The sequence below is a fragment of the Rhinatrema bivittatum genome, chromosome 17 (assembly GCF_901001135.1).
Source record: "Rhinatrema bivittatum chromosome 17, aRhiBiv1.1, whole genome shotgun sequence".
NCBI lineage: Eukaryota > Metazoa > Chordata > Amphibia > Gymnophiona > Rhinatrematidae > Rhinatrema > Rhinatrema bivittatum.
Window position 1 is genome coordinate 13856086 of NC_042631.1, and position 27801 is coordinate 13883886.

A 27801-nucleotide genomic window follows, 5' to 3' on the forward strand; every position below is an offset into this window, starting at 1 on the left:
ATACTGGTTGTTGTAATCCAGCTGTCACCTGCATGGCCCAACACAGACTGTGTTTCTGAAATTAGTTTTCCTGCATCAGGGGAACTCAAAGATGGAGCAGACAATGTAAGAATGAATTGATACCAGGTGCCTTGACGGACTGCAACACGTATCAAGCTGATGTACTGAGGTCATAAATCAATGACAGGGAAATCCTGCTGCAAAGCATGGATGGGCACGTCACAAAATTTCCAAAATTTGATAGCAAAACTTGAGAAAAGTCCCTGAGATGATTTTTGTTCTGAAAATACCTAGTGTATTATGATGTACTTAAGACAAAGGTATACTCAAAATACAGGTGATAAGGATGTATCATAACGATAATACAATAAACAGCACTGTGAATAAAAAAGCACTCGTCAACCAATTTTACACTAAACATTGAGTTGAGTACTGTGCATAAAAAATATATCCGTATAGTTCTCGAGTGTTTAACACTGCTTTCCTATCAGCTCCCCAAGGTGATAATGTGACATGTTGTTTATTTACTTATTTATTTAACACTTTTATATATTGAAGTTTGTATGGACATCACATCGGTTTACATTAAATGGATAGAGAGAAGGGAAAAGAAGAAATCAGGGAATAAAGTTACATTATAACAAATAACTGTTTAATAAGCAACGAGAATCGGTTAATGGATAGAGGAGGAAGGAAAGGCAAATAGGGGGATAAGCAATAGAAAACATGGTAACTTGATAAAAAATAATAGTTAACTGAGAGAGGGGAATATGTACAGGGGAGGGGATGGCATGTTGGCATAAGGGAGTGGGGGTTGTTACGTGAAGGCTTGCTTAAAGAGCCAGGTCTTTAATTTCTTTTTGAAGGTCTGGGTGCAGGGCTCAAGTCCTATATCAGGGACCATTGAGTTCCAGTGATAGGGGCCAGCAGTAGATAAGGCCCCTATCACTGCGTTTGGCAGGAGGGATGAATAGGGTGCCAGTATGAGCAGACCTGGTGAGTCTGGTGGGGGTATGAAAGTATAAAGTGGTGTTTAGCCATTGTATATTTGGGTTGTGTAGGGTTTTGTGAATTAAGGTGAGGGTCTTATATAGAATTCTGAAGGAGATAGGGAGCCAATGGAGGTCTTTTAGGATGGGCGTTTTTGAGAGTTAGGATACGGGCTGTGGCATTTTGGAGCATCTGTAGTGGTTTGAGAGAGGCAGCAGGGAAGCCAAGCAGGAGAGTGTTGCAGTAATCAAGTTTGGAGAAGATTACTGCTTGGAGAACAGTACGGAGATCATTTAGGTGAAGGAGAGGTTGGAGTTTTTTGAGGACATGAAGTTTGGGATAATTTTTCACGGTGGTGCTAATAAATATTTTGAAGTTGAGACTGCAGGCTTCTTGCTTGATGGAGTAAGTGGGGAGGAGGGGGGTGAGGATGAGAACAGAAGGACGATGGAGGGGTTGGTTGTGAGTGAAGAGGAGAAGTTCAGTTTTTGAGGTGTTTAGTGCAAGGTTTAAGTTTGATAGGAGCAGATTAATAGAAGATAGGTAGTTTTGCCAGGTTTGGATGGATGTGTTGATGGAGTCTGTGATAGAGGAGAATTTGGACATCGTCCGCATAGATGTAGTGGGTGAGGTCAAGGTCAGAAAGAAGATGGCAGAGTGGCAACATGTATATATTGAAAAGGGTGGATGACAAGGAGGAGCCTTGGGGGACACCATGGGATAATTTGATGGGGTGGGATTCATTGTTGCCGAATTTTACTTTGTAGGTTCTATTGTCAAGATATGATTTGAACCAGTTGAGAGCTGAGCCAGCAAAACCAATTTCCGATAGTCTGCTTAATAGGATTTTGTGGCTAATGGTGTCAAACGCTGAAGATATGTCAAGTAAGGCAAGGATGTATGATTGGCTGCTGTCCAGACCCTTGATGATGAGGGTTTCGGTGTTAAAGTATTTCCAGAATCCAAATTGTGAGAGGGAGAGCATGCTATGTTTCTCAAGGTGTTCAGAAAGTTGGGTATTGACGACCTTTTCTAGGAGTTTAGCAAGGAACGGGAGATTAGAGATGTGTCTGAAGCTGACAGGTTCTGTAGGATTTAGGTTGGGTTTTTTTAGAATGGGTTTGACAATGGCCTGTTTCAGGATGTCTGGGACAGTTCCAATGGTGAGGGAGGAATTTATGATGTCAGCTAAGGGTTTGGCCAGGGTGGAGGAGATAGATTTTAGAGTGTTGGGGGGAATGTGATCAGAGGGGTGGGATGCGGGTTTTATTTTCTTAATGAGTGTTTCAGTTTCGGAGGCAGAGATGGTGTCTGTTCTATGATTGATCAATGTAATTGATCAAAGCTATGAGAGATAATTTTTCGTCATTAAGAATAAGCAACAGAAATTGCTATTAAGCTAGTTGTGATGCACTTTGCCCTATGATATGAAGTCCTGCCTAATTATGATTACTTTGCTACATGTATACAGCATCATATATTCATATGTTTGTGCTTTCAAGATTTGTTATATTAATTTTAACTACAAACCTAAGAAGTCCACCAACCCATTAACCTTAAAATATGAAACAAACCAACAGATGGGTGTATTAAATTATTATATGCAGACCTATACTGGTATCATACTTAGTGCAAAGCAGCCAATAAATTTCGGCAAGTGCACAACATTATAATTATATACAGGTTTTAACTATGTAACAAAGTCTGTTAGTATTAATCACTTTTTTCTTTGCTTTTTCTTTTTTTTTTTCTTTTGCAATTAAAACAGTGGTATATGATTGCTCACTAATTTTTAACAAAAGTGGTTGCCAATCGGTTGCCAGCCGATTAACGATTTCCAGTACTAACTTTTATAGTATCCCCATGTCCTACATGATCAAACCAAAGGTTTTGAAATACTTTAACTTATGAAGTTGTTCAACTTTTATCTGTTCAAAATCTAGTGAGAATAGGGGATGCAGTCAAGCCCGACCCTGTGGGGCCAAACTTGTAATGATTAAAGATGCTCAGCTTGAAAAGTATTTTGATATGGCTGCCATGGGACTTCAGCAACATCTGGATGTCAGGCTTGACCACATCCTCTATTCTCACTAGATTTTGAACAGATAAAAAAGTTGGACAACTACATAAGTATTTCAAAACCTTTGGTTTGATCATGTACGACATGGGGATATACTATAAGTTGGAATTGGATATCGTTAATTAGCTGGGACCAATTTGCAACTCCTTTTGTTAAAAATTAGTGAGCAGCTGTACAGTGTTTTAATTGCAAAAGAAAAAGCAAAGAACAACAAGGTGATTAATACTCATAACAGACTTTGTTACACAGTTAAAATGTGGTATATGATTATAATGTTGTGCACTTGCCGAAATTTATTGGCTGCTTTGCACTAAATATGAAACCAGTATAGTTCTGCACATAATAATTTGGTACACCCATCTGTTGGTTTCTTTAATATTAATTTTGACACATTTTTAGGAGGAGTTCTGTGATTACATCATTTTGAATGACTTACATATTGGGGGATCAAGTTTTAGTGAGCAATCATTTTGTATCCTCTAAATATTTAAAATGTTTTAAACTGAATTCCTGAAGAGAAATCAGTATTGACAGCATTAAAAACACCCCCTACTTAATTGTAAATCACGATAGATTCAAAAGTATAAATATTACTTACTGAAAGTGAGCTGAAGAGACAATTTAATTTTTTTTCCACATATAAACCTTATTTCCAGATGCCATACCTGGGTGACACTAATATCCTGGATGGCAGACAACTGGAGAAAAGTCTTCTCTAAGACTAACCTTCAAACACTATCAAGGGTTGCAAAAGTAGGGGCAACCACCTTCATATCCTTCAAAGACTTAGGAGCATGGTCAAGCCCTGCCAACCCCTAGCAGGAAGGAGACTTAAATGACCCAGCGATATTTGTTTCCTGGTAAACTTCTGCATTGCAAGTTCTTTTAGTCTATATTTTCAAAACTGGTGACGATATAAATCAATACCCAGATTGATATACTGACTCTTGCAGCAGTGAGAGCTTTTTACAGCATAAAGCCCCTGATGCAACCTTGGTTGGCGAAACTCGGCCTGAGTCGGGCTTTTTTAATAAAATCTTCCACGGTGTAAGCCCCTGAGGCATCTCGTTGAGCGAAATTTGGCCAGAGTCGGGCAAGATTCAATAAAGTCCATTTTATACCGATTCCACCTTTGTGTTTTGTTGCTGTCAGCCATCTTTGATTGGTTACCGGTTTGTTGACTTAATGACCCTCCTCTACTGCAGCACTATGTCCTCAGTCATAGAGCCAATCTGGGATGTATGACCATAATAAAACCTCCACAGTTTTATTTCAAGCTAATATAAAAATATTGTGAAATAAAAACAACTCTGTTTTTGGGATAAAACTATCAGAAAATTTTCAGTATTATGGGGACCATGGTACAATTTTTTCAAAACCTTGTTATGTTTAATAAATAAAGTTTCTATGCATTTATAATGATATAAAAGCAAGCAAAGATTTACTGTTATATTAGATTTTCCTCTGTTGTTCTAAGTCACTGTAGTAAATTTGAAGAGATGTGAAAATATCCAGTTAGTTATGAACTAGTATCCTAACATTGTTACTGATACTGTAAATATACCAGCAGGAGTAACACTTTTGCACGTACCCTCTGAGGTTATGCTGCACATATGAGTGGGAGAATTGCTCAGAAAGCTTCCCAGGAAGAGGTCCATCTGATGGTTGATAGTTTGGATATCACTGGTATGCTGGAGAAGTCTAGCAATAAGTAGTCAACAGAGGGATGCTTCTTGTTCTCTTTGTTTTCTTGTAGGATAGAAAACCTATTTTCAAAACAGGTCAACTTGTTTCATGGTCAAAAATGTTTCCAGAACAAAACAAGTTTATAAGAAAAAATATGTTGGGCTATTATGGCTTGGGCATAATGTTTCTAGTATGTTTCCTATGTAAATGTATTCTAGTTTGAAATTCACAAATTTTTTTTTTATTGCATTTTTAGGTAAATTTTGAAATAAAAGAAAATGATAATTCAAGTACAAAAGAAACATAACTACATATCACAAAGCTTAAATGAACCAAAAAATGATTCAAAACCACATAAAACTGTGTGTGTAAATTCAAACTATTAATAGAACATGAACTCATTCATATATCTCCATTCACTGACAGTGTGCATGTTACCAGGTAATATATTCTATTTTTGTATAATATGAAATATGTTTTGTTTTTTAGCTGTTGCAACTGCTTTTCTTTTTAGGTTTGAAGAAGCTACGGGGATCTTATTTTTTGGTTTTTCAACTTATGACTTAGCCACCAATGTAATAATACTGCTGTTTATTTATAAAACTTATAGACCACATAAACATTCACAACAATAAAAGCAGTTTACAGATCAACATTCATAATAAAACAAAGCAAAGCCATAATAAACAAATCCCTACTGACTTCCATCCTTCCTCTTCCAGTCATGTTAACCCCTCTACTCTATCCTACAACCTCCAGCTTTCATCCCTAGAAATAGCACCTACCTAACAAACTTCCTTAAAAATCCTTGAAAGGAAATAAATGTGCCTTAATTTCCATAATTTCAAATACTTCATCCCTCATAATAACTGGAAATGAATGTCAGACTTGTGCCACTATAGCTGTAAATGTCCATTTGGAATGATGACTAGTTTTAAATATGTTCCTTTGGGAGGAACCCAGAAGAAAACCCGAGAGAATCAGAGCCCATATCCAAGTCTAAACCACATCAATTTATGAGATTAAATATTTTGGCCTATTAGCAATCATGCAATGAAAGGTCAGTCAGCAGTTTGCTCTCTGTTATTGGCAGCTAGGGTAGTGAAGCAAGCAGAAGTGAAACCCTCTTCTATCTAGACTTCCCATATACCAAAAGCATTGCATTATTCTATATTAATTGCAATTTTTGAGCAAGGCATACTGATAAGCCCACTAACAGCATTGCAATAATCTAAAACCCCCATGACCAATGACAGTACTACAGTTTTTGAAGTTATTATATCTAATAGGGATGTAATTGACAAACTCTTTTTCAAGCACACATATGCCCTTTGGCAAAGTTGCCCAAAGAGAGCTTCCAACAAAAAAGGCAGTGTCCAGGGTCACCCCTACACTCTTAACCTTAGGCAGCACACCTAACACATGGCCATCTAACTCAGGATGCAACAACATTGATAAATTCATAAAAAGCCTCCCAGCTCCCAGAATCTCTGTTTTGATATGTTCAATATCAATTTATTTCTTTGCATCTAGGCTTGCAATTCTAGTCAGGCATTTATAAATGGCACCACCTCATGCAGCCCACTCTCAGTGATGATCAGGAACTGGATGATATCGGCATAAATGCACTCTTTGAAACCCAGCTCCTGAAAGAGGTCCACTAGTGGTCTCTTGAAAAGCAATGGCAACAAACAGGAGCCCTGAGGTGCTCCCAAGCTAAACCACCTCTGGTTATGAACACTCCTCCCTCACCTGGGTTATTTGCAATCTTATTCAACAAATAGAAAAAACCAATCCACCACCTGAACCTCCTAGACCCAGCTGCCAACACATCTTGACCAAGATCATATGATCCACCACATCAAATGCAATCACAAGGTCTAACAGGATCAACAATGCTGATTTCCCTCTCAATATTAGTTTTTCTATTTATTTTGGTTTCTTTAATAGTTCAATGCTTGGAACTTGCTTGGATCTTGACTCATGAAAAGATTTATTTTTTTTTTATTGCTAGATGTAGTCCATTCTAAATCAAGTTAAATTTAAATTCAAATAAAATAAATTTTTAAAAAGTAACTACGTTCCCACTCCTTCGGCTCAAATTCTGCTTCAGTACTCTGAATTTTCAGCCGAGATTGAATAATATTATAGAGTACTCTACTGTGTGCCAAAATAGGCTGTCTGTCTTTATAAAACAAACATCCATATGTTGTTAATTCTTACTTTGGTAAACAACAACACTCATTAAGAATACATAGAGGTTTTTAAAAAAAATAAGAATAGCTATAATATGACTTTGACTGCAAATATGCATTTATTTTGAAAGACAGGATTATCAACAATATTGTTAATCATGCAAGTCTTGTAACACATTCCCAAATTGTAGGGCTCAAAATATTCATTGTAATATCTGTCAGATAAGTATAAGGGTCGGGTGCATTTGTAAATCCACCCTTTAATGCCTTTGTCTAAATTCATTTGACTCGTAGTGGATGCCATCAGAGTTTGTAGATGTTGATGCATGGAAGTGTACAATCAATATACTGTTACTTATTTTAGGTATGTACCGTGAGTCAAAGAGTCCAAATGAGCAGATTGCAGATACTTTAGGTGAGGATGTAAGATGGTCACTGTTTGACTATGCTTCTCTAGTTGAGATGCAAGAAGTAAATGGAAGTTTAAAATGAATGACTTCTAGTCTCAACCATTATCCATTTACTTATGTAAAATGCAATGGCGATGACGTTGTTAATCTATAAGCATTTAAGGGCTCCTATAATCAAGGGTCTGTCTTGCCCATTCATTCGCATGCACGTGTGCAAGCATAGCCACGCGTCCTTAGTGACGGGGGCTGTGAGAGTGGGAGGACCAATGGGAATGCTGCTGCTGCTCCCGGACAGTGGGAGGATAAGCGGGAGTATGGGGTGTTACTGGCCTCTTCAGAACTGGAGAAAACAATGAGAGTTTTTTTGCTGTTGCTGCTGCTCTAAATTTCTGCTGACGCTGCTGAGCTTCTGATGGCATTGATAGTGGGGAGGGGTGGGGGGCCGGAAAGGTGAGTGATGGAAAATGTGCCTCTGTGCAATGCCTGTGGCCTACGCTGTTTTTCAGTACACTCCAGGGAGCAAAGAATTGTAGTACCTCCTGTTCCTTTTTTAAAGTTTTTTATTAGCCTAGCATTAAGTATAATATAACACTGTCCAAGATAGAGTGGACAGGAATTAATTAAAATAGTTATTTTCAACAATTTAAAACGCAGCAAATTCCATAATTTATTTATTTATTTAAAATATTTGTTACCCACCCTTCCTACGTCCAAGGCAGGGTACAACACACACACACTAAAATGATAAAACCACTATAATATGAAATGCAATTGGACAATAATAACAAGACAATTATAACCTAGATATGCTCTTAGATAGAACTAGGGCATAGAGCTGGGAAACTGAAAAATTCTGGCAGGTTAAACAAAGGCCTTTTGGAATCGATGGGTTTTCAGGGCTTTCATGAAAAATTTGGACTCTTTGATTAATCTGATTTCCATGGGAAGAGCATTTCAGAGGAGGGGGCCGGCAAAGGCAAAAACGCATTTCCTAGTCTTATCGAAGTGAACTAGCTTTGGTAAAGGGACATCTAGTAATCCCTGATGTAACAATCACTTCAAATTAATTGTTCACCTCAACATTTCCTTTTAATTCTCCCCATTAGACGTACCCCCGACAGTCATGGTATCTGTGCCGTGTTGTTAGCAGAGCCTAGTCAATGTATATTCATCTATCAAAGACAGTGCTAAGGTATTCCTTTCTATTGCCAAGTTAGAATGTGATTTTTGCTGCTGTTCTAAATTGTTTACACCTTCCTTATCGTGAAGCTGCGGTTAACCTCTGTTTATTTGCTGCTATTCTAATATGCTGTAAACCGCTTTGAGTGAATTTCTTATTCAAAAAGGCGGGTAATTAATCCAAAGCATTTAATAGCATGCGCCCAACTCCCCAGGTTAATTACATACCTGCAGCCCGATGCACTATGCAAAACTGACAATTGAATTTGGTAAACGGAGAATCAGATGTTGTGTTTACCTCCACAGGCAGGTTATTGATAAAATATCCCCAAGTTTTTTGAAATTTCATGGATTCCAGCTCTGTCCCTAGGTAAGCCAACATTCTTCGAGTGTAATGCCGAATACCTTATCAATCAGCAGTAGCACAATTTGCAATAAGGTGTGGCAGGATGCACATTCAAATTGAATGATCCAGAAGGACTAATCTCCCAAAATAGACGCCTGCAGCTATGTTCCATCTTCAATATATCCTGAAAATGAAATTGTCAGAGGTTACATATTTTCTTTCAAGATGGCCTGAGTGAAATGAGTTGGTGGTCTCAGCTCAGAGTGGCCTGGAGCCTACATCACTACAACAGTCTCCTCACTTTGTACCAGTTGTCATGTTATAAATTTCAGTGGTACATTTTGGTGAGGCAATTCAAGGAAATATTCCCTATTGCTGCTTGAGTCTCTTCTGTTCTGTGCATGCTTTCGAAACTGTTTCCAGTGGTATACATCATATATTCTTTATGAAAAATCTTTAGAACAAATTATGAAACTCAGCTGTTCAGTTTGAATTAGAACTGCATTGTATTGCTCTTGTCTTACTGCAGGTTAGTATATCAACAACTGCCAATATGTAATGATAATTTTAAGTAGTGTGCATAACTGAACTCTAAATAGGTGCGCCTAAAGTCTATTTATTATTTACAGTCATAGAACACTTATCTTGAGGAGTTCAAAGCAGTATACAACCAATAAATATTTTTGGACATTTAAATCAATGTAATTGTAATATCTAAAAAATTAAAAACAATCCTAACAGTATAAAAGGACTAAAATCCCTGTAAATAGCATGTCAACAGGATTTAAAAATATCAAAAATCTCTAATGCAAAGAACCATAGTAGCCAAGTTTTACATAATTTCTGAAACATGGTTACTTTCTTTACAATCTTAAGGTCTTGTAGCAAAGAATTCCACAAAGTTGGATTTAAACATAAGAAGGTTGTCTTATCTATATCCACCAATTTGGTTATAGGTAGCAGTTGCAGGACTGAATGCTGACAAGAGTGAAGTACTCAAGATGTAGTATAAGGCATTACAAGATACGCTGGGCCTACTTTAAGGTCTAAAAACCAGAAACATTAAATCCGAAAGGCAACCAGAAGCCAGTATAACTGTAAATAAGTTTTGAGAAGGTTTTCCATATTTATATGATGTTATGTTCCATATTAGGAGTTACCACCCAGGAGAAAGATCTAGGTGTCATAGTAGATAATACATTGAAATCATCGGCTCAGTGTGCTGTGGCAGGCAAAAAAACAAACAATGTTAGGAATTATTAGGAAAGGGAATGGTGAATAAAATGGAAAATGTCATAAAGCCTCTGTATCGCTCCATGGTGAGACCACACCTCGAGAACTGTGCACAATTCTAGTCACCGCATCTCAAAAAAGATATAGTTGCACTGGAGAAGGTACAGGGAAGGGCGACCAAAATGATAAAGGGGATGGAACAGCTCCCCTATGAGGAAAGGCTAAAGAAGTAAGGGCTGTTCAGCTTGGAGAAGACGGCTGAGGGGAGATGATATAGAGGTTTTTAAAAGCATGAGAGTCCTAGAATGGGTAAATGTGAATTGGTTATTTACTCTTTTGGATAATAGAAGGACTAGGGGGCACTCCATGAAGTTAACAAGTAGTACATTTAAAACAAATCAGAGAAAATTATTTTTCACTAAATGCACAATTAAGCTCTGGAATTTGTTGCCAGATGATGTGGTTAGTGCAGTTAGTGTAGCTGGGTTTAAAAAAGGTTTGGATAAGTTCTTGAAGGAGAAGTCCATTAACTTAGGGAATAGCCACTGATATTACTGACATCAGTAGCATGGGATCTGCTTAGTGTTTGGGTACTTGCCAGGTACTTGTAGCCTGGATTGGCCACTGTTGGAAACAGGATGCTGGGCTTGATGGACACCTTAGTCTGACCCAGTATGGCAATTTGTTTTTATGACCCAGACTAGTTTGATGGTAGTGAAGAACTAAAGACAATTACATTAATGAGAGAGCATTGATCAGGCTTGAGGGAATAACCAAGGCTGCTGAAATGCTAAAACGTATGTTAAGGGTCAACACTAAGTTTTGTTTCTGCCTTTATGGCTCAACTTGCAAGAATCCCATCGTATTTGTATATATGAGATAAAATTCTAATGCCAACCAATTAGGAAAATTGTAACCCATCTTATATCAGTTGAAACCTTATTAGGTGGGTTTTTGGTAAGCTTATAAATCTATATTTGTATTTTATAAATTGTGCAGCAGTAGCCACACAGTTTATAAAATGTATGTGCATATGTTTTAGTACAAGAACATTTTTTTATTCAGGGAACCACATAGTTTGTACATCTATTTTATAAAAAAAATTGTGCATATATTTTACATATTAAATAATTGTATGCTTAATAACCCTCCATTTATGAGCAGAGGCAGGTATTTTATAAAGTTGGTTGATGTTTACCCGTCTTATTTTTATTTATTTATTTATGCTTATATTCTGCCACTTCTACATTGTATGCAGGGCGGATTATACTTTTAACATACATAAATATTAACAGCAAGTAACATAAAAAGAATAAAATACATTAAAAAATGCATCAACAAAAAAGACTGCTTTAAGCATTTTTCTAAAAGTCTTAACATCTGTTTCCCTACAAATTTCCTCAGGCAAACTGTTCCAATGTTCTGGCCCTGCATAGGAAAAAGCCCTGGTTTGAGTTACAGTTGGTCTATATATCTTCAGTGGAGGAAATAACAGATTTGCTCCTTGTGAGCACAATGTTTGTCTGAGAACATACTTTTGCAGTTTATCTCCCCTAAAGCAGCTTATGGATTAGTACTAACATCTTGAACTTCAATCGCCATTTATAAGTAACCAATGTAGCTTCTTTAGTACAGAACATTTATGTGCATTAATCAGAGTGCCTGTCAACAAACGAGCAGAAGTGTTTTGTTTTAGCTGCATGGATTTGATCCAATTTTGTGGAAGCCAACCCAATAGACTGTTACAGTAGTCCAGATGGCCATTTAGTAATGCTTACACTACTGATCAAAAGAATTTGATAGGCAGCAACTTGTTTAATGGCTGTAATAATTTCAGGGTATAAAAACCAGTTTGCAATTTCTTCCTAACGTGGCCTTTCAATATTAGTCCAGAATTTATGATTACACCCAAGTTCCATGCTTCAAATTCTATTATTAATTGACAGTTCTCATATACCAAATAAGTGAACTGTTCTGAGGGAAGTTGGCACTCAATCCACAATAATGTGGTCTTTACTATATTTAGACTCAAGCCGTTAGCCCTTAACTATCTCTAGTTTGCTGCAAATATTTAAGAAATTAATTACTGTAAAAACCCTTTCCGCTATGCAAGGCAGAAAAAGCTGTAAATCATCTGCATATAAAAAATGAAGTACTCCAAGGAGCTAAACAGGGAACCTAATGCATGTAGATAAATATTAAACAGTACTATGGAATGTAAGGATCCCTGTTGGACCCCCCAAAATAGTAGTAAACCAAGCAGAACTAAAGATCCCAAATTTGTACATTGGTGATGGTTTGATAAATAGGATGCAACCCATTTATGTACCATTCCTCCTATACCAGTTTGTCGAAGTCTGTACAATAATATTTCATGATAAACAGCATTACATGTTGAACTGATGTCTAGTTCAACTAATAAACCTGTTTCTTCATAATCTAATTTTACAAGTGGCTCATCTATTAAGAAAAGCAAAAGTGTCTCGGTACTATGAGACTTATGAAAACTGTGCTGAGATTTATCAAGCATGGCAAACTCAGCCAAAAAATTGTCCAACTGAATGAGGATGCACTTTTCTATAATCTTGGCCATAGTAGACAAATTGGAGATGGTTGATAATTTTCTACTTTGGCTGGAGATAATTATCTTTTTTCAAAATTGGTTTTGTTATAGATTCCTTTAGAGCATTAGGCAGTGTATTCCATTTACCATAGAGGAATTAGCAATGGCTTATATCAGTTTAAAAACATCATCGCCATTGCATTTTACGTAAGTAAATAGATAATGGTCGAGATTATCCATTTGCTTCTTGTATCTCAACTAGAGAAGCATAGTCAAACAGTGACCATCTTACATCCTCACCTAAAGTATCAGCAATCTGCTCATTTGGAACGTGAGCTGTAATGTCAGTCTGAATCTTCTCCTGAAAGAACCTTGATGACTCTTTACAGGTAGCTTTGATTATACTGTTGGTTTTCTTACCAATATATGCACTACAGAATATAGTATGAGAGACTTAATAGACATTTCAATCCTTTCCTTATGATCACGTTTACACTTAAAACATAAGTTCCTATATTCCTGTAATGTAACGCTGTATATACATCTTTAGTAGTATCTCTACTATGAAAATACTTGTGTGTGTATTCTAAGCACCAGGTTGTCAGGATTTCCATAAGTTGTTATGGTCCTTGGATGTCAAGAGACATATCTTGAGGTATTTAGAGGTTTCTGAACCTCTCAGGACTGGCTGTTTATACTCCATGGTGGGAGTAAACAGGCTTAGCTGGTGTCACGGGCTGGATTAAGGGCATAGGCATGGCTGCATATGTGGATGCTGAGCAGCCATTGCCTAATCAGATTAGGGCTCATTCCACTAGGGTTTAGGCAGTGTCCTGGGCAGATATTAGATTACTGTCTCCTGTTGAGATTTGCTGGGCTCCTTACATACATACCTTTTTTAGGTATTACCACCTGCATGTGCAGCCTTCGTGTGTGTGGTATTGATCAGATCACGGGCAGTCTCCCACCCTGTTTGGATCTACCTATCGAATGCTAAGAGAGGAGAAATTACTACTTACCTGGTAATTTCCTTTTCTTTAAGGAGGCTAGATGGATCCATCTTCCTGCCCTCGGCTGCTGGATGTTGGTGGTATTGTCCTCCTGCGTGGCTGCGTGTTCCAGGGGTTACTGGTAAGTGTCAATCCAGCCCCTAGACTAGTGTTGTTACACTCCTTGTCTGAGGTCAGTGGTTTCCTGTTACCTGAAAGCTGGAGTGGATGTCTGTTAGTAATCAAGTTTTTGTTTGCCTACAGTTGGCTTTTGCAAAGAATACTGGTGGATTGATATCAGTGCAGGGGTATATATACTGTGACGTCAGCTTTGCTCCGTCTGCATCTGCTGGTAGAGGTGCATAACCCGCTGGTTGTGGATCTACCTGTCCTCCTCAAAGAAAAGGAAATTATCAGCTAAGTAGTTATTTCTCCATTTGCACGAATACATGTTTTCCTCAAATACAGTACAATAGCCTAAGTACCTTAGCATGCAGCATGCCACTGATCACCAGTTAACTTAGCATACATGAATATTCTAACCAATGTGAATATGCTAGCCTTGCCCTTGACTTCCTTTCTTCTGTCTTAAAAAACGTAGCAGAGGCTGATGTCTGCTCTTTCAAATGTTTATGCTAGGTCATGTGATTCTAGATCTGTTTGTAAGATTTCTTCGTGCAGACATTGGCACAAAAAATGTCCAATTTCAACAGAATTCATTAAATACCCACACATTGGTTTACAGGTTCAATCCATATGATATTTGTTGGCTGTCATTCAGAGAATGACATGCAGCCAACACACTATTCAGCAGAGTTTACCTTCCATCTGTCTATCCATCTGTGGCATGAAAAGCATACTTAGAAATATCTTTTAAAGATTATACATGCAGAATAATACAAGGAATACAGATGTATGAATATATGTGGTATACCATATTTACCATTAGGTTAAAAAATCAGGTTCATTTTTGTTCAGACATAATGAACATTATTGTGCATTCTGTCCTGCCAGATTCTGTCTCTATTGGTCTTAAAGCATTCATTTTACTGCTTTATATTTCATTGTTTTCAAAAGTATTGGCAAATTATTAATTATTGTTCTAGTTATTAGAAAAGGATCCAAATAGTACAGGACTTCGGGTAATGGATCCATACTGTCTACTATAATAGGCCTTTCTTTGTACAGCTGTCCAACGGAAAGTCTTTCCTTCTCTAAAAATGTCATCTCTTATGGCTGTTGCAGGCAGTGAGAATGGCAGGCTGGGTCCAGGGAGAGCGCATGCAAATGACTTTTACCATTGATTAAGCTGAAATTTTTAAATCCCATTTCTAGAAAACCTGAGAGAGTTGCTTAGCTAACCCACCTACGCAGCTGCAGGAGTAGCCAAATTGTAAAATATGTAAACTATTTATTTCACTGCTTTTTATGGTGTGCCATTGTGAGAGGATATTTTGCTCTCCAGAGGAGAGCTGGAGCTCTTTGCTTTTCCTACTAGCTTTTTGACTGTTAAAATGCTTATTTTTGGGAGCCTAATTAAAAGTCAACATTAGCAGACTTAACTAGGCAAAAGGCAAAAAGGGGAATAGGATTCAGACAACAGACAACACTGGTCCCCCACTTTTAAGGTCCCAGGGAACTGATGAGCAGACAGGGGAAAAAAAAGCACAGACGGCTGCTATGGCCGTGTCCAAAAGCAAAACACATTCAAGCAGCGTTGTCTGAATTGTGAAGAAGGCTGCTCACCCTGTAAAAAGGTTGCTAGCAGTAATTTTGTTATGGGTTTGACAGTTGCTTGGTTTTGATAATATTACAACCCTTAACATAAGGCTTGGAGGGGTAACCTGAGGCATTTATTTATTTATTTAACATATTTCTATACCGGTCTTCATGAAAGGATTCATATCAGGCCGGTTTACATGGAACTTAGGGGAGTCCCGGAGTAACTAGTAAACCAAACGAGAGCCGAAGCAAAGAAAAGAGAGCCAACACAGCATGGCTTCAGAAAATTCTACAGCACAGAGACCCTCCTCCTCGCTCTCACCGACACCATCCTACGAGGTCGTGACAGTGGCAAAACATTCCTCCTGATACTCCTTGATATATCAGCTGCCTTTGACACCATCAACCACAGAACACTCCTCACCAGGCTTAAAGAAATCGGTCTTCAAGACACTACACTCAATTGGTTCAAATCCTACCTCACTAACAGATCCTTCATTGTCAAGACAAACTCATCTGAATCCTCCCAAGTGCCCCTCACACATGGAGTCCCTCAAGGTTCTTCACTATCTTCAACCCTCTTCAACATCTACCTCCTCCCACTATGCAAATACCTCTCAGATGCCAACCTCACCTACTTTGTCTATGCAGACGACATACAAATTCTACTCCCCATAACCAAGTCCATTGAACTCACCATGGAAAGATGGAACAAACTCAGTACAAAACTATCAAAACTGCTATCCCAACTATCTCTCTGCCTTAACCAAGCCAAAACAGAAATCATTCACATCCATGACGACCGTCCCCCTTCTCCTCTCACGAGCACCCCCTCAAACAACCCTGGGACACCAAACTTATCAAGAACCTCACTCACACCATCCACAAAAAACCTAGGAGTAACAATCGACAGCCAACTCAACTTTAAACGGCACATCTCCAATACAATCAAAGATGGATTTTTCAAGCTTCAAACACTTAAAAAACTCAAACCCCTCCTCCAACCGCACGATTTCCGAACAGTACTTCAATCAATTATTTTCTCAAAACTCGACTACTGCAACTCCCTCCTCATTGGACTACCAGAAATCCACATCAAACCCCTCCAAGTCCTACAAAATGCTGCCGCCAGAATTATCACCAACCACAGAAAATCCTCCCACATCACACCCACTCTCAAAGACCTCCACTGGCTGCCCATCACACAAAGAATACAGTATAAAACCCTCACCCTTATACACAAAAAAATAAACAATAGCAAAATGGTCTGGCTAAACAACACTATCCAACCATACACCACACAAAGGAACCTCAGATCCTCCAACACAGGTCTCCTCTCCATCCCAAATCTCAAAAATGCTCACCTCAATGCAACACGCAAACGAGCCATTACAATAGCTGGCCCTACCCTATGGAACTCCCTCCCCACTCATCTCAGACACGAACCCTCACCACAAGTCTTCAAAAAACAGCTAAAAACATGGCTGTTCTTGAAAGCCTTCCCTCCAGATTCCCAACCCCTTCAACTGCATGTTCTTGAAAACCTGCCCACTTGACCCTTACATGCACTACCGCATATCACCCCCCTCACAACCACCCCCTCCTTTTCCCCCCCTATTCCCACCAGAACTAATCGTAACCGTAACCAATTCAAACTGTATATATTGTATATAGGATAGATGCTACAAATTATATTCCCATTCATTTGATTTCATATGTTACAATGTTTTTTACTTCAATAGTTTAATCAATTGTTATCTTGTTAAATGTAAAATAGGGCAGATCTCGCCCTATTCAACCTGTTACCTGGAAACCGATGTGATATCTCGATCGAATGTCGATATACAAAAGAAATAAATAAATAAAAATAAATATAACAAGGAGATAGAACTTGGGGGCTAGAGTAGCCAGGAAGTAGAAAGACAACAATTAACAATTAACTAGAAGTAAAATACATATGAATAGTAATGGGACTAGTGCAAACGTCCCATCAGTTGGACTAGTGCAAACGTCCCATCAGTTGGATTTTCTACCATAAGAAACTTGCTGGGCAGATTAGATAGACCATTTGGTCTTTTTCTGCCATCGTTACTATATTAGACACTTCCATTCCTGGTTTCCTCATCCCACTGTATTTTGAGATTTTTTTTTTAATTTTTTTAATTATTAGATCAGGCTTTTCGATAGGGAGAGCTTTGAATGCTAGAATATGACCTCAGATTCAACTTATGCTTTAGACTGAAAGCTTTATGAGGGTCATTTTCAAACTTCTACACGTAAGTTTGAAAACACTGGGGTAATTGGTCGAGTATGCGCACTCAATCGCTCACATAATGTTATACCTCCTCTTTGGAGGGCGTAACATGAAACGAGTACACTTGAAATCAAAAAGTATTGCACATAAGTCCCGGCTTTCCCCCAATATGCCCAGAAATGTGTCTCCTAAGTGCCATGTGAAACCAGATTATGTGCAAGTAAAGGGCTTTGAAAATTACCCCGTGTAAGTCTAGTAAAGGAGGAATGAGCAAGGAGGTTTTATTTATTTATTTATTATTATTTAAAAATGTTTATATACCGCTTTTACAATTCAAAGAATTAATCAAAACGGTTTACAACCAAACATACACAATAAATAAACTAGACAAAATAAAACAAAATAAAACAAATAAAAAGTTAACATAGCGCAGTATACATTCATGTCCAACAATTTTCAAATAAATTAACAACAGGAAATATTATGTCATGTGAATATGTGTAAATTGAGAGGAAGCAGTTGGAATAAATGGAAGTTGTTTTATGAATTAGTGGTTAAAGTATATGCTTTCTGAAATAGATAAGTTTTCAATAGTTTTTTGAACTGTTGTATTGATGAAGTAAGACGGAGGTAATCTGGAAGTGAATTCCATAAAACAGGACCTGCTACTGAAAATGCTCTTTTTCTGGTTAGTTCAAGTTTTGCCAATTTGACAGTAGGAATATCTAATAAGTTTTTTGAAAAAGATCTGAGATGTCTGGTAGGTTTATATATGCGAAGATTGGTACATAGCCAAGTAGAAGAGGTGTTATAGATGAGAGAATGAATAATTGATAATACTTTAAATTGAATTTGATATTTAATTGGTAGCCAATGAAGTGAAAGTAAAACTGGTGTAATGTGAGTTCGAGCAGCAGAGTTCTGTATCATTTGTAAAGGATATAATACAGAATCAGATAAACCTAAGAATAAGGCGTTGCAATAATCCATACCTGAAAAAATTAAAGACTGTAATACTGTACAATAATCTTTGAAAAAAAGAAGAGGTCGAATTCTCTTCAATAAATGTAATTTATAGAAAGATTTTTTTGTAATGTTGGAGATATGATTAACCATAGAAAGATTGGAATTGATTGTAATACCTAAGCTAGTAGATGAAGTACTGACAGGAATTGAAATACCTTTAAAGTTTAGATGAGAAGGAGGGCTATAGAGGATTCTGAAATGGATGAAAGATGTGTAATCATAGTTTTTGAAGGGTTCAATTTTAAGCGGTTGTGGTCTAACCATGTGTTGATCGTAGTAAGGACCAAAGATATTAGAGAAAAAGTTTCAGACCATGAATTTTTTAAAGGAAAGAGTAACTGAATATCGTCAGCATATATTCGGAAGTATACATTTAAAGTTGTGAGAATATGGCAAAGAGGAAGCAAATATATGTTAAAGAGTAATGGAGACAATGATGAACCCTGTGGAACCCCAGATGAAGAATTGAATGAATCTGAACAATGGTTATTAACATGTACATATAAAGAACGATTTGTTAGAAAAGATCGAAACCAGGACAAAACAGTGGATTGAATGCCTATAGACTGTAAACCTGCTAGAAGTATATGGTGATTGAGGGTATCGAATGCGGCGGAAATATCCAAAGAAATAAGAATGTAATCTGTATAAGCGTCAAACCCTTGAAAAACTGTATCAAAACAAGATAATAATAGAGTTTCTGTTGAATGGCCTTTCCTAAAGCCATGCTGGCCTGCATGCAAAATATCATTGTCACTCAGGAAGTTAGAAAGTTGTTTTAAAACTGCTGATTCTATAAGTTTAGCCAATGAAGGAATCAATGCTATTGGCCTCAAATTACTAAGATCTAGGGGATCTTTCGATTTATTTTTCTATTTTCTCCCCGCACAGATTTAAAGAAAAATCATATTAGACTCTGAGCAAATCCGTTGACCCACAGAAATCCCAGAAAAATGTTAAGTCTCTCCCCAGTGGATTTCAAGAGATCTACCTTTTTAGCAAGCAACTGGCCCATTTCCTTAAAGTCTTGTTGAATTGGTCCACAAAACTCATTTAAAGTAGTTTGCACGTTCTGATGATCAACGAGCATAATTCATGCAGAAACACATTTTAAACTGATTAAATTCACAACTTAAAACCAGATCCTTTTTTTCATCTTTTATTTTTGGCCATTATTCAGAGGCATTTTTGAAATATATAAATTGCTCTATTTGCCTATTGAATAATTTGTATAGGTTCCTTTTGTGGAAGGTAAAAGAGCTCTTCAAAGCTCAGCTTTGCACAAATTCTAGAAAAACATGGTTCATTATGGGGCCGATTTTAAATTTTGCGCGCACTGGGTACATTTGTGCGCACTACCTGGCGCGCACAAATGTACACCCAATTTTATAACATGTTATAAAATCCAGAGTCAGCACGCGCAAGGGGGTGCACACTTGTGCACCTTGCGTGCACTGAACCTAAGGGAGGCCCAATGGAGGGAACTTTTTTTTGGTCCCCCCACCTTTCCCTCCCTTCCTCTATCTAACCCACCCCCCAGCCCTACCTAAATCCCCCCCCCCACCTTGTTTCGTAGAGTTACGCCTGCGCCAACTCACTGTCAGCGTGCCAGGCCCCGACACAGACAGCTGTGTCGGGGCACTCGGCCATGCCCCCAGACCGTGGCCCCGCCCATGGCCCCACCCCTGGACCGCCCATTTTTCGAAGCCCCGGGACATACGTGTGTCCCAGGGCTTGCGTGCGCCACCAAGCCTATGCAAAATAGGCTCGGTGCGCGCAGGGATAGGTTTTCGGGGGTTACGTGTGTAACCCTTTGAAAATCTACCCCCACATATTGTCCAGAAATCAAGAATAAGCAATAGAAACTGATCAGTGAAAACCTTCACTATTCCATATGATATTCTTACAATGAGATTATACTTATTTCCACAATTTTTAAAAGAATTTTCATGCTTCTATTCTTGGAAACTGGGGTAGTAATGATAACACAAGGGAGCCTTCGTACTTGAACAGGGTTCAACTGCTTGGCTCAGCTAGGAAATAATCCCTGCAATCTACTTTACATATGAACATTCATTTTAATGATTTTTTTCCACATGAATCACCAACCAAAAATATATACTGTAGTGTTATTTGATTTGGCTTTGAATTCAGTAAACTACTCGGTTATTGTGGTGCAAGCCCATACATATTGTAGCTTTCAACCCACCTTCATTGCTTTAGGTGGACAAACTTATAGAAAGAGAGCGACCCTCTGCACTACCTCATCCACTCTCATAACCATCTAATGAATCATCTTTTGACACATCAGAGTTTCTCCATTATAACTTCAAAGTCAGAAAAGTCCCACTCATTAGTGACTCTGTAGTTTCATTGTTATGCTTGTATCTGAAGAGTGTGTGTATCTATATCTATCCATCTACAGATAGATATACACACACACCGTATATTGTAAGCCCTCTGGGGATAGGGAAATACCTACAGTACCTGAATGTAAACCGATGTGATATCTCATCTCAGATCGAATGTCGGTATATAAAAAATAATAAATAAAAGAAATAAATAAATATGATGTGTTCCTTAAAACCCTAGGCATTTCAGAAACTCATTTTTCTTATAGTAACACCAATTAGATGTTTGAGAGTGTACTGTAGCTGCTGCCCTTAGTTAATGCGATTGCTGATTACTTGCTTTAAACCAGTGTTTCTCTCAGCAAGGGCCATGTGTACCAATGGGAATTCTTGAAAGCTTGTTGGGATAAACAGACTGACCACTGCTGCCTCATAGGAGAGGGGAGCCCATACAACAAGAGACAATCACTGCCCACTGCCCTAGGAAAAGCCAACTTCATTGCTTTCAGTGGTCCATTACCAGCATGGATATGCACTCCATCCCACCTCCTGGACCTCCTGTAATGACAGCTAGCCTCGTAATAGCTGAAGAACAGGCAATACAACCATTAGCATGAGAGGATCTGGAGAGGCAGCCAGTTGTGGAATTAAAGCAGAGGCTGCAGGATGCATCAAATTGCTGATGTCTCCATTCTTCCTATTGTCTGAGCTTCCTAATTAGAAATGACACCTACACAGGTTTAGGAGGAAGAGAAGGCAACCTCAGAGACCAGAAATGCAGCACTTTCACGTCCCCCATTGTTCCTGCTGCCTCGTCTTAGTCCTGCTATTCCTGTGGTTCTTTTCCTTCTGCTTACTAGTTGCCATGGGAGAGAGAGAGCAAGATTAGGAAAATGGAATGGTAAGTGCTGGGAAGAGTTAAAAAGGGAAATGAGACAGAGTTGGCGAGAAGAAACAGAAGTGATAGAATGCTGACCTGGAATTTTGGAAAACACACAAACAGGGAATGGAAGACTGATGTATGTGCGTGTTGTGAGGGGAAGGTGAGAGCTAGAGAAAGGGTGGTGGGCTAGGGAGGATTGGGAACTACTGGAGAGAAGAATCAGGAGGAGTTAGATGATGAGAGGACAGGCTGAGAGGCAGAAAAGAGATGGAGGTCACAGAGGGGTCAATGGGGAAATTAACAGGAAAAGTGGAAGCATGGAACATATGGGGGAGAGAGTTGAAGAAAGATGGAGATAAAATTAATGAAAAATATGAGAAGTCTGGGAGAGATGGATAAAAGAAAAAAAGGGAACAGGCACTATCGGAGCAGCTCGCTGGCTGTTTGCGTTATTTAGGCAAAGTTGCTGAAGTTCACTGATGGCAATAGGGCAGAGAAAGTCCCTCTACAGCTGCACTTCAAGAAGGAACAAATAAGTGGGTAGATTTCATCAGAATTATTTAGCTGCAGAACTTGCCAAGCTATTTATTTAAACAACTTATATTACACCTTTCTCAACAAAAAGGAGGTAATTTTCAAAAGGATTTACGCATGTAAAAGGAGCATATACCGTAGTAATTTTCAAAAGCCCACTTAAAGTGCACTTACGTGCGTAAAACCTATTTGACAATTCAATCGCATATATCAACTATTTTCAAAAGCCCACTTATGCATGTAAAACCTTTTCATGGACATAAACCCTTTTGAAAATTACCCTAATATGTACAAGCAGATTACAATATAATAAAACAGTTAACACATATGCAATATCATAAACCCAAAAAGACTAGAACATAATATAACACAGCTAAAATAGCACAATATCTACAATCATCCAATTTTTCCCTTCTCATCTAATGCTCTAATCATTTAACAAATCAGCACAAACCTGCGAGAATGTTTTCATCTCTTCAGAACCTTTTTTGTCTGGTTGTATTCTGAGTGATAGAGGAGACTATTTCAGAGCCTAGGGCTGACAACTGAGAATGCTCTGGAATGCACCATCTGCATTTGATGGTCCTTTAATGGTAACTTTACCATTTGTTCTTGGTCAGAGGATCTCGTAAGTGCCGCATCGGTGTATAAGAAGTTAATACTTCTTTCAGATACTCAGTGTAGTGATTTAAATGGGATCATTTATCATTTTAAATTTTACTCTAGGCCACTGTCCGCCAATGGAGCAATATCAAAGTAGGTGTAATATGCTCCTTTTGACTAAGAACTATGATCGTTCGTGCTGGGGAATTCTGCACTTTCTGGGGTACTTTAAGATTTTTTTTTATTTATTTATTTTTTTTAGGTAATGCAAGACACATGGAATTGTAGTAATCCAGTGTTGATAGCACCAATCCTTGTGCCACAGTCTAGTTATCCTCAACTTGAAGAATGCCATTTTTAATAAATTCTTAATCTGAGTTTAAAATGTCAATCCATAATCTATTATAATTTTGAAGTCTCTATTGATGGTTACATTTACCTGGCTATGTTAACTGTTCAGAGGATTTTTTAATATTGACTCCCAGAGAAAACTGGGATATTGTGACCATTATCTTGAGTTTCTTCTGAGCTAAGTTTTTGGTTCTATTCTGAGAGATTCTTTGCAATTTTTAGTATAAATAAAAAGAATTATAATAAATGTTTGGATTAATTTTATATTTATTAGCTTATTTGTATTATGAAGGCCTAATGCTAATGTACCATTATTAATCAGTAAGAAAGTAAGTTCATGAAATCAGATTCTCGGCATCTCTTTGGATGTTTGACTGCTACAGTTTTCACAACTCCTTTGTATAGGTAGAAACAATGTCCTCGATCAGAAAGTGCTAAAAAAAAGAGCTTGCCGCCTATTATGCTAATAGGAACAGACTTCATTCTCTATTATAAAAAAAAAAAAATTCTCAATGAACCACTTTCAGGTTGGAACTATTTGAATGATTTTCTTCTGAATGACGCAAACTGAGCTCAGGAGAGCCAGATGACATCCAGCTGAAAAGACCAAGATGTTGAAGCAGAGTGAGAGTTCAATTGGGAACCCTGCTGATCACAGACTTGCAGTAAAAAAAAAAAAAAAAGAAAACTTTGATAAAAAAAAAAGCCTTTCTGAAGTGTAACCTCTCCAGGGAAAGGAAAGCAGTTTAAAATGAGAAACTGAAGAAGAGAAACAGGCCCTACTATTAAAGATCAAGAATATTAATAGCAGGAGTTCGGTAAAGAATATGTGAAAAGCATGATGTGTTGCATTATATGTTGAAATCAAAGTATTTCTTATTCAGCAGAGAGTCATTTATTATGACATCTTCATTCAGTAAGTCATCAGTCTGATAGAAAGTTTGGCAATTTGAGGGATCTTCTGGTATTTTCCTACATAAGGCTTGCAGTAATGAGAAACCATCAAAAATTCCAGACAAAAATAATGAGAATTTTGTTATCCTTCACATTGACTCTGGGAGCCGTGACGCCTCTCGTGCTCCCTTCAGCATCCTGCCCCTTTTCATTCCCGAAATAATTGCACGTTACACATTAATCTTGGTATTAACTGGCCGAGCTTTTATTAACATAACAGTTAATATGAACTCAACATTATAACAGTTCACCCACCCGGACCAATCCGTCAGTCTCACTGCTACTGGAACCACGCCCCCCCCTTTTGTAGCCCGCCACTATTCTAGCAAGGCGACATCACTTCAGACCCCCTGCCACGTTTACCAGCAAGGGGCCCCTGCCTCAGGGCGTGGTCCCCACCCTTTTTACAACCTGCCTTTTGTGAGCCCCGTGGCTGACCCAGGTCTAATAATTCTCTGTTGGCCCGGGTACCCGCCACCAAGCTGCGACATTGCCTACACGCAGGTAGGCACCCTGTCCTCACCATAATCCTTGACACCTTTGATCCCTTCCTTGGGGTGGGTGGGTGGGATGCTGGTCCCCGGGGGTGAGGTGAAAGAGGCCGTCCGCGGCGCGGTTCGCACCTTAAGAACCCGGGCCGACATCATCAGGGCCGGCTGCGAAGCATAAACCCCTCCCGCTCTAATCCACCGGCACGCAGACGATGGGCTGGGGACGCCAGGGTCCCATAACGTTCTCGAAGACAGCCTGCACCACTGAGGCTCTGCCGTGTCTGGGCTATTCCTGCCTCCCTGCCTGCAGTGTACAGAGCCAATTCGCCGTTCGATGGAGACTGTAGCCCTTTAATGCTTATAGAACTCTGATACCCGCTCCTGTTGTACTGTGGCTGTGAATCTCCGTGCAGGCTGTGTTGATGTGCGTAATAAGTCACCTCCCTCTCAGAGATGTGCCGCTGCTGCCCTGACTCCATGGCCTCTCCTGCCGTTATCTCCCTGTTGAGCATACGCCCCCATGCCCCCTCAAATCAACTGAAGCCGTAATCCCCCCTCCTTATACCGATCACCCCTTTTACTAGGAGCCGTAATGGAAATTGAACCCTTCTTCCTAAGAACATCAGGACATGCCATACTGAGTCAGCCCTAGGGTCCATCAAGCCCAGCATCCTGTTTCCAAGTGGCCAATCCAAGCAATAATAACCTGGCAAGTACCCAAAAACTAAGGCTATCCCACACTACTGATGCTAATAATAGCAGCGGCTATTTTCTAAGTCAACTTAATAGCAGGTAATGGACTGCTCCTCTAAGAACTTATCCAATTTTTTTTTTTAAACCACCGCTATACTAACTGCACTAACCACATCCTCTGGCAACAAATTCCCGAGTTTAATTGTGCGTTGAGTGAAAAGGAACTTTCTCCGGTTAATTTTAAATGTGCCACATGCTAACCTCATGTAGTGCCCCGTAGTCTTTCTATTATCCGAAAGAGTAAATAACAGATTCACCTCTACCTGTTCTAGACCTCTAATGATTTAAACACTTCTGTCATATCCCCCCTCTGCTGTCTCTTCTCCGAGCTGACAAGTCTCCAGCTTCTCCGTCTCTTCCCACAGGGAAGCTGTTCCATTCCCCTTATCATTTTGGTCACCCCTCTCTGCCTTTTCTCTATCGCAACTCCCCGGTTCATAGCTCCCTGCAGTAACCCCTAGGCTATTCCTCCCTCCCACTGTGCTGCCCCTTTATCAGAAGACTCCCCGCGACCTGTGCCTGCCCGGGCGCAAGCCGGAAGGAAATAACATAAAGCCAACTTGAGGTCTTGTAACTGCAGCTATCCCCTGTGATCGGGCTACCCCTGCTCCATCCACGGCCCCTCTCCTCTCCTCACCACAGACTCCCTTCTCCCTCAACCGCAAACCCTGCTGACTTTAGTGCAGATGCAGGCCTGCGAAAGCTCCCACATAAAAGGGGACAGAGCCCGTCCATATCACTGCATCCGGCATGCTCTAGTGACCGCTCCCTTTTTTTTTTTTTTTTTTTTTACAGAGGGGCTGGAAAAAAACGAAAACCCCTCCTTGCCCCTTTTGTCTGTGACACTGCAGGAGGACACGTCTCTTCTCCCAAAACCCGAACCAAAGTCATGGGGGAGACTCGGAACACTGTCCTGCCTTGCACATGGCACTGAGGCACCCGAGGCCCCTCTCCCTCCCGGCCTCCAACCAACGTGGCTCTTGCCTCACTCTAAGCACCAGTTCACAATACCCCCCGCACATGTGTGAACCTTCGCAGGAGCCCCACAAAAACCCTGCATACCAACTTTACAATCCACGGTGTTATTGAGCTGTTGGGGTTTCGAACACACATCCTCGACATTATTAACCCGGTTCCCAAACTTTGGACCAGCGAGGCTTTCGCGGTCGCGGACCGCCAGGCCCGTTTTTGTTGCTTGAGCTATATTCATATCTATGCTATATAAGAATTATGTTTCTTACCATTCTAAGCATAAAAGCACTCGCATTTACTTAACCTGGGGAATGGAGGACCCTAATCTGGGATCAAATGAACCATAGGCAAGCGAAACAACCACCCGGGCGCCCAGGGTACCATCCCACCCTGACCCGGCCATCTGCCCACACCAAAAAGGCCCCCCTCACCTCCCGCTGTGCACGATCTGCTGGTCCCCGGGGGGCATGGCGAAAGAGGCCAGCCACAGTGTGGCTCGCGCCTTAAGTACCCGGGCCGATGTCGAAATAGACTGGCACGCTGCTCGAGCACAACTCTGAACTTTCTGACAAACCCGATGGTATGAGAATACAATCATACGTACACAAGAGATATTACATACAGCCCCTGAGGCAGCCCCATTGTGTGGGCAAAACTCGGCCTGAGTCGGGCTGTTTATTGGATGAGCAAGTCTCCAAAATAGATTCTAAATGGACTTTTGGCATCTAATCTATTGTGTTGCCCACCAGACTCAGAAGTACATCTTAGGTCATGCTCCTCGTAGAGTTTAGACAATAATGGGAACAAAGAAGGCACAATTGAGAATTTGCCTTTTTAGTGTTTTATTTCTCACTACTTAATTTAAAAAAAAAAAGTTTCTAATAATCAGTTCAAAGTATATGAAGTGGAAGATAATCTTGCCAAAAATAGCCATCAAATCACATTAGGAAAAATAATTTTTAGATAAAATAATAAAGCATGAAATCTAATGGTGTTTTTTTAAACATTATAAATGTTTCTGGAAAAGGAAATGAATGAGGTGATCAAATTTACAGACAAAATTATTCAGAGTTTTTAAATCACAAGCAGGTTATGAGAACTTGCATGAGGACTTTGCGAGGCATCCAAATGACATTTGAAATTTAAGGGGAACAAAAGTGCAAAGTGATGCACAAAGTAAAAAGTAATCCAAACTTAGTTATATAGTGTTAGGTCCCATATTAGGAGTTACCACCC

The 27801-nt window shown here is 39.2% G+C and overlaps 1 protein-coding gene across 5 annotated transcripts in view; it reads left to right on the forward strand.

Moving 5' to 3' along the window:
* The window catches only part of METTL15 (methyltransferase like 15), a 241667-nt gene that overhangs the window by 142870 nt on the left and 70996 nt on the right, over positions 1 to 27801 (forward strand). The window contains exon 7 of one of the 5 annotated variants that reach the window (XM_029582354.1): positions 13725 to 13813. The exons of 3 other annotated variants lie outside the window; for them this stretch is intronic. In XM_029582354.1, coding sequence (XP_029438214.1) covers positions 13725 to 13813 — 89 coding nt within the window. Of the gene's footprint in view, positions 1 to 5012; positions 6753 to 13724; positions 13814 to 27801 lie in introns of those variants that run through there. One more of the 5 variants, XM_029582357.1, reaches the window with a different exon arrangement.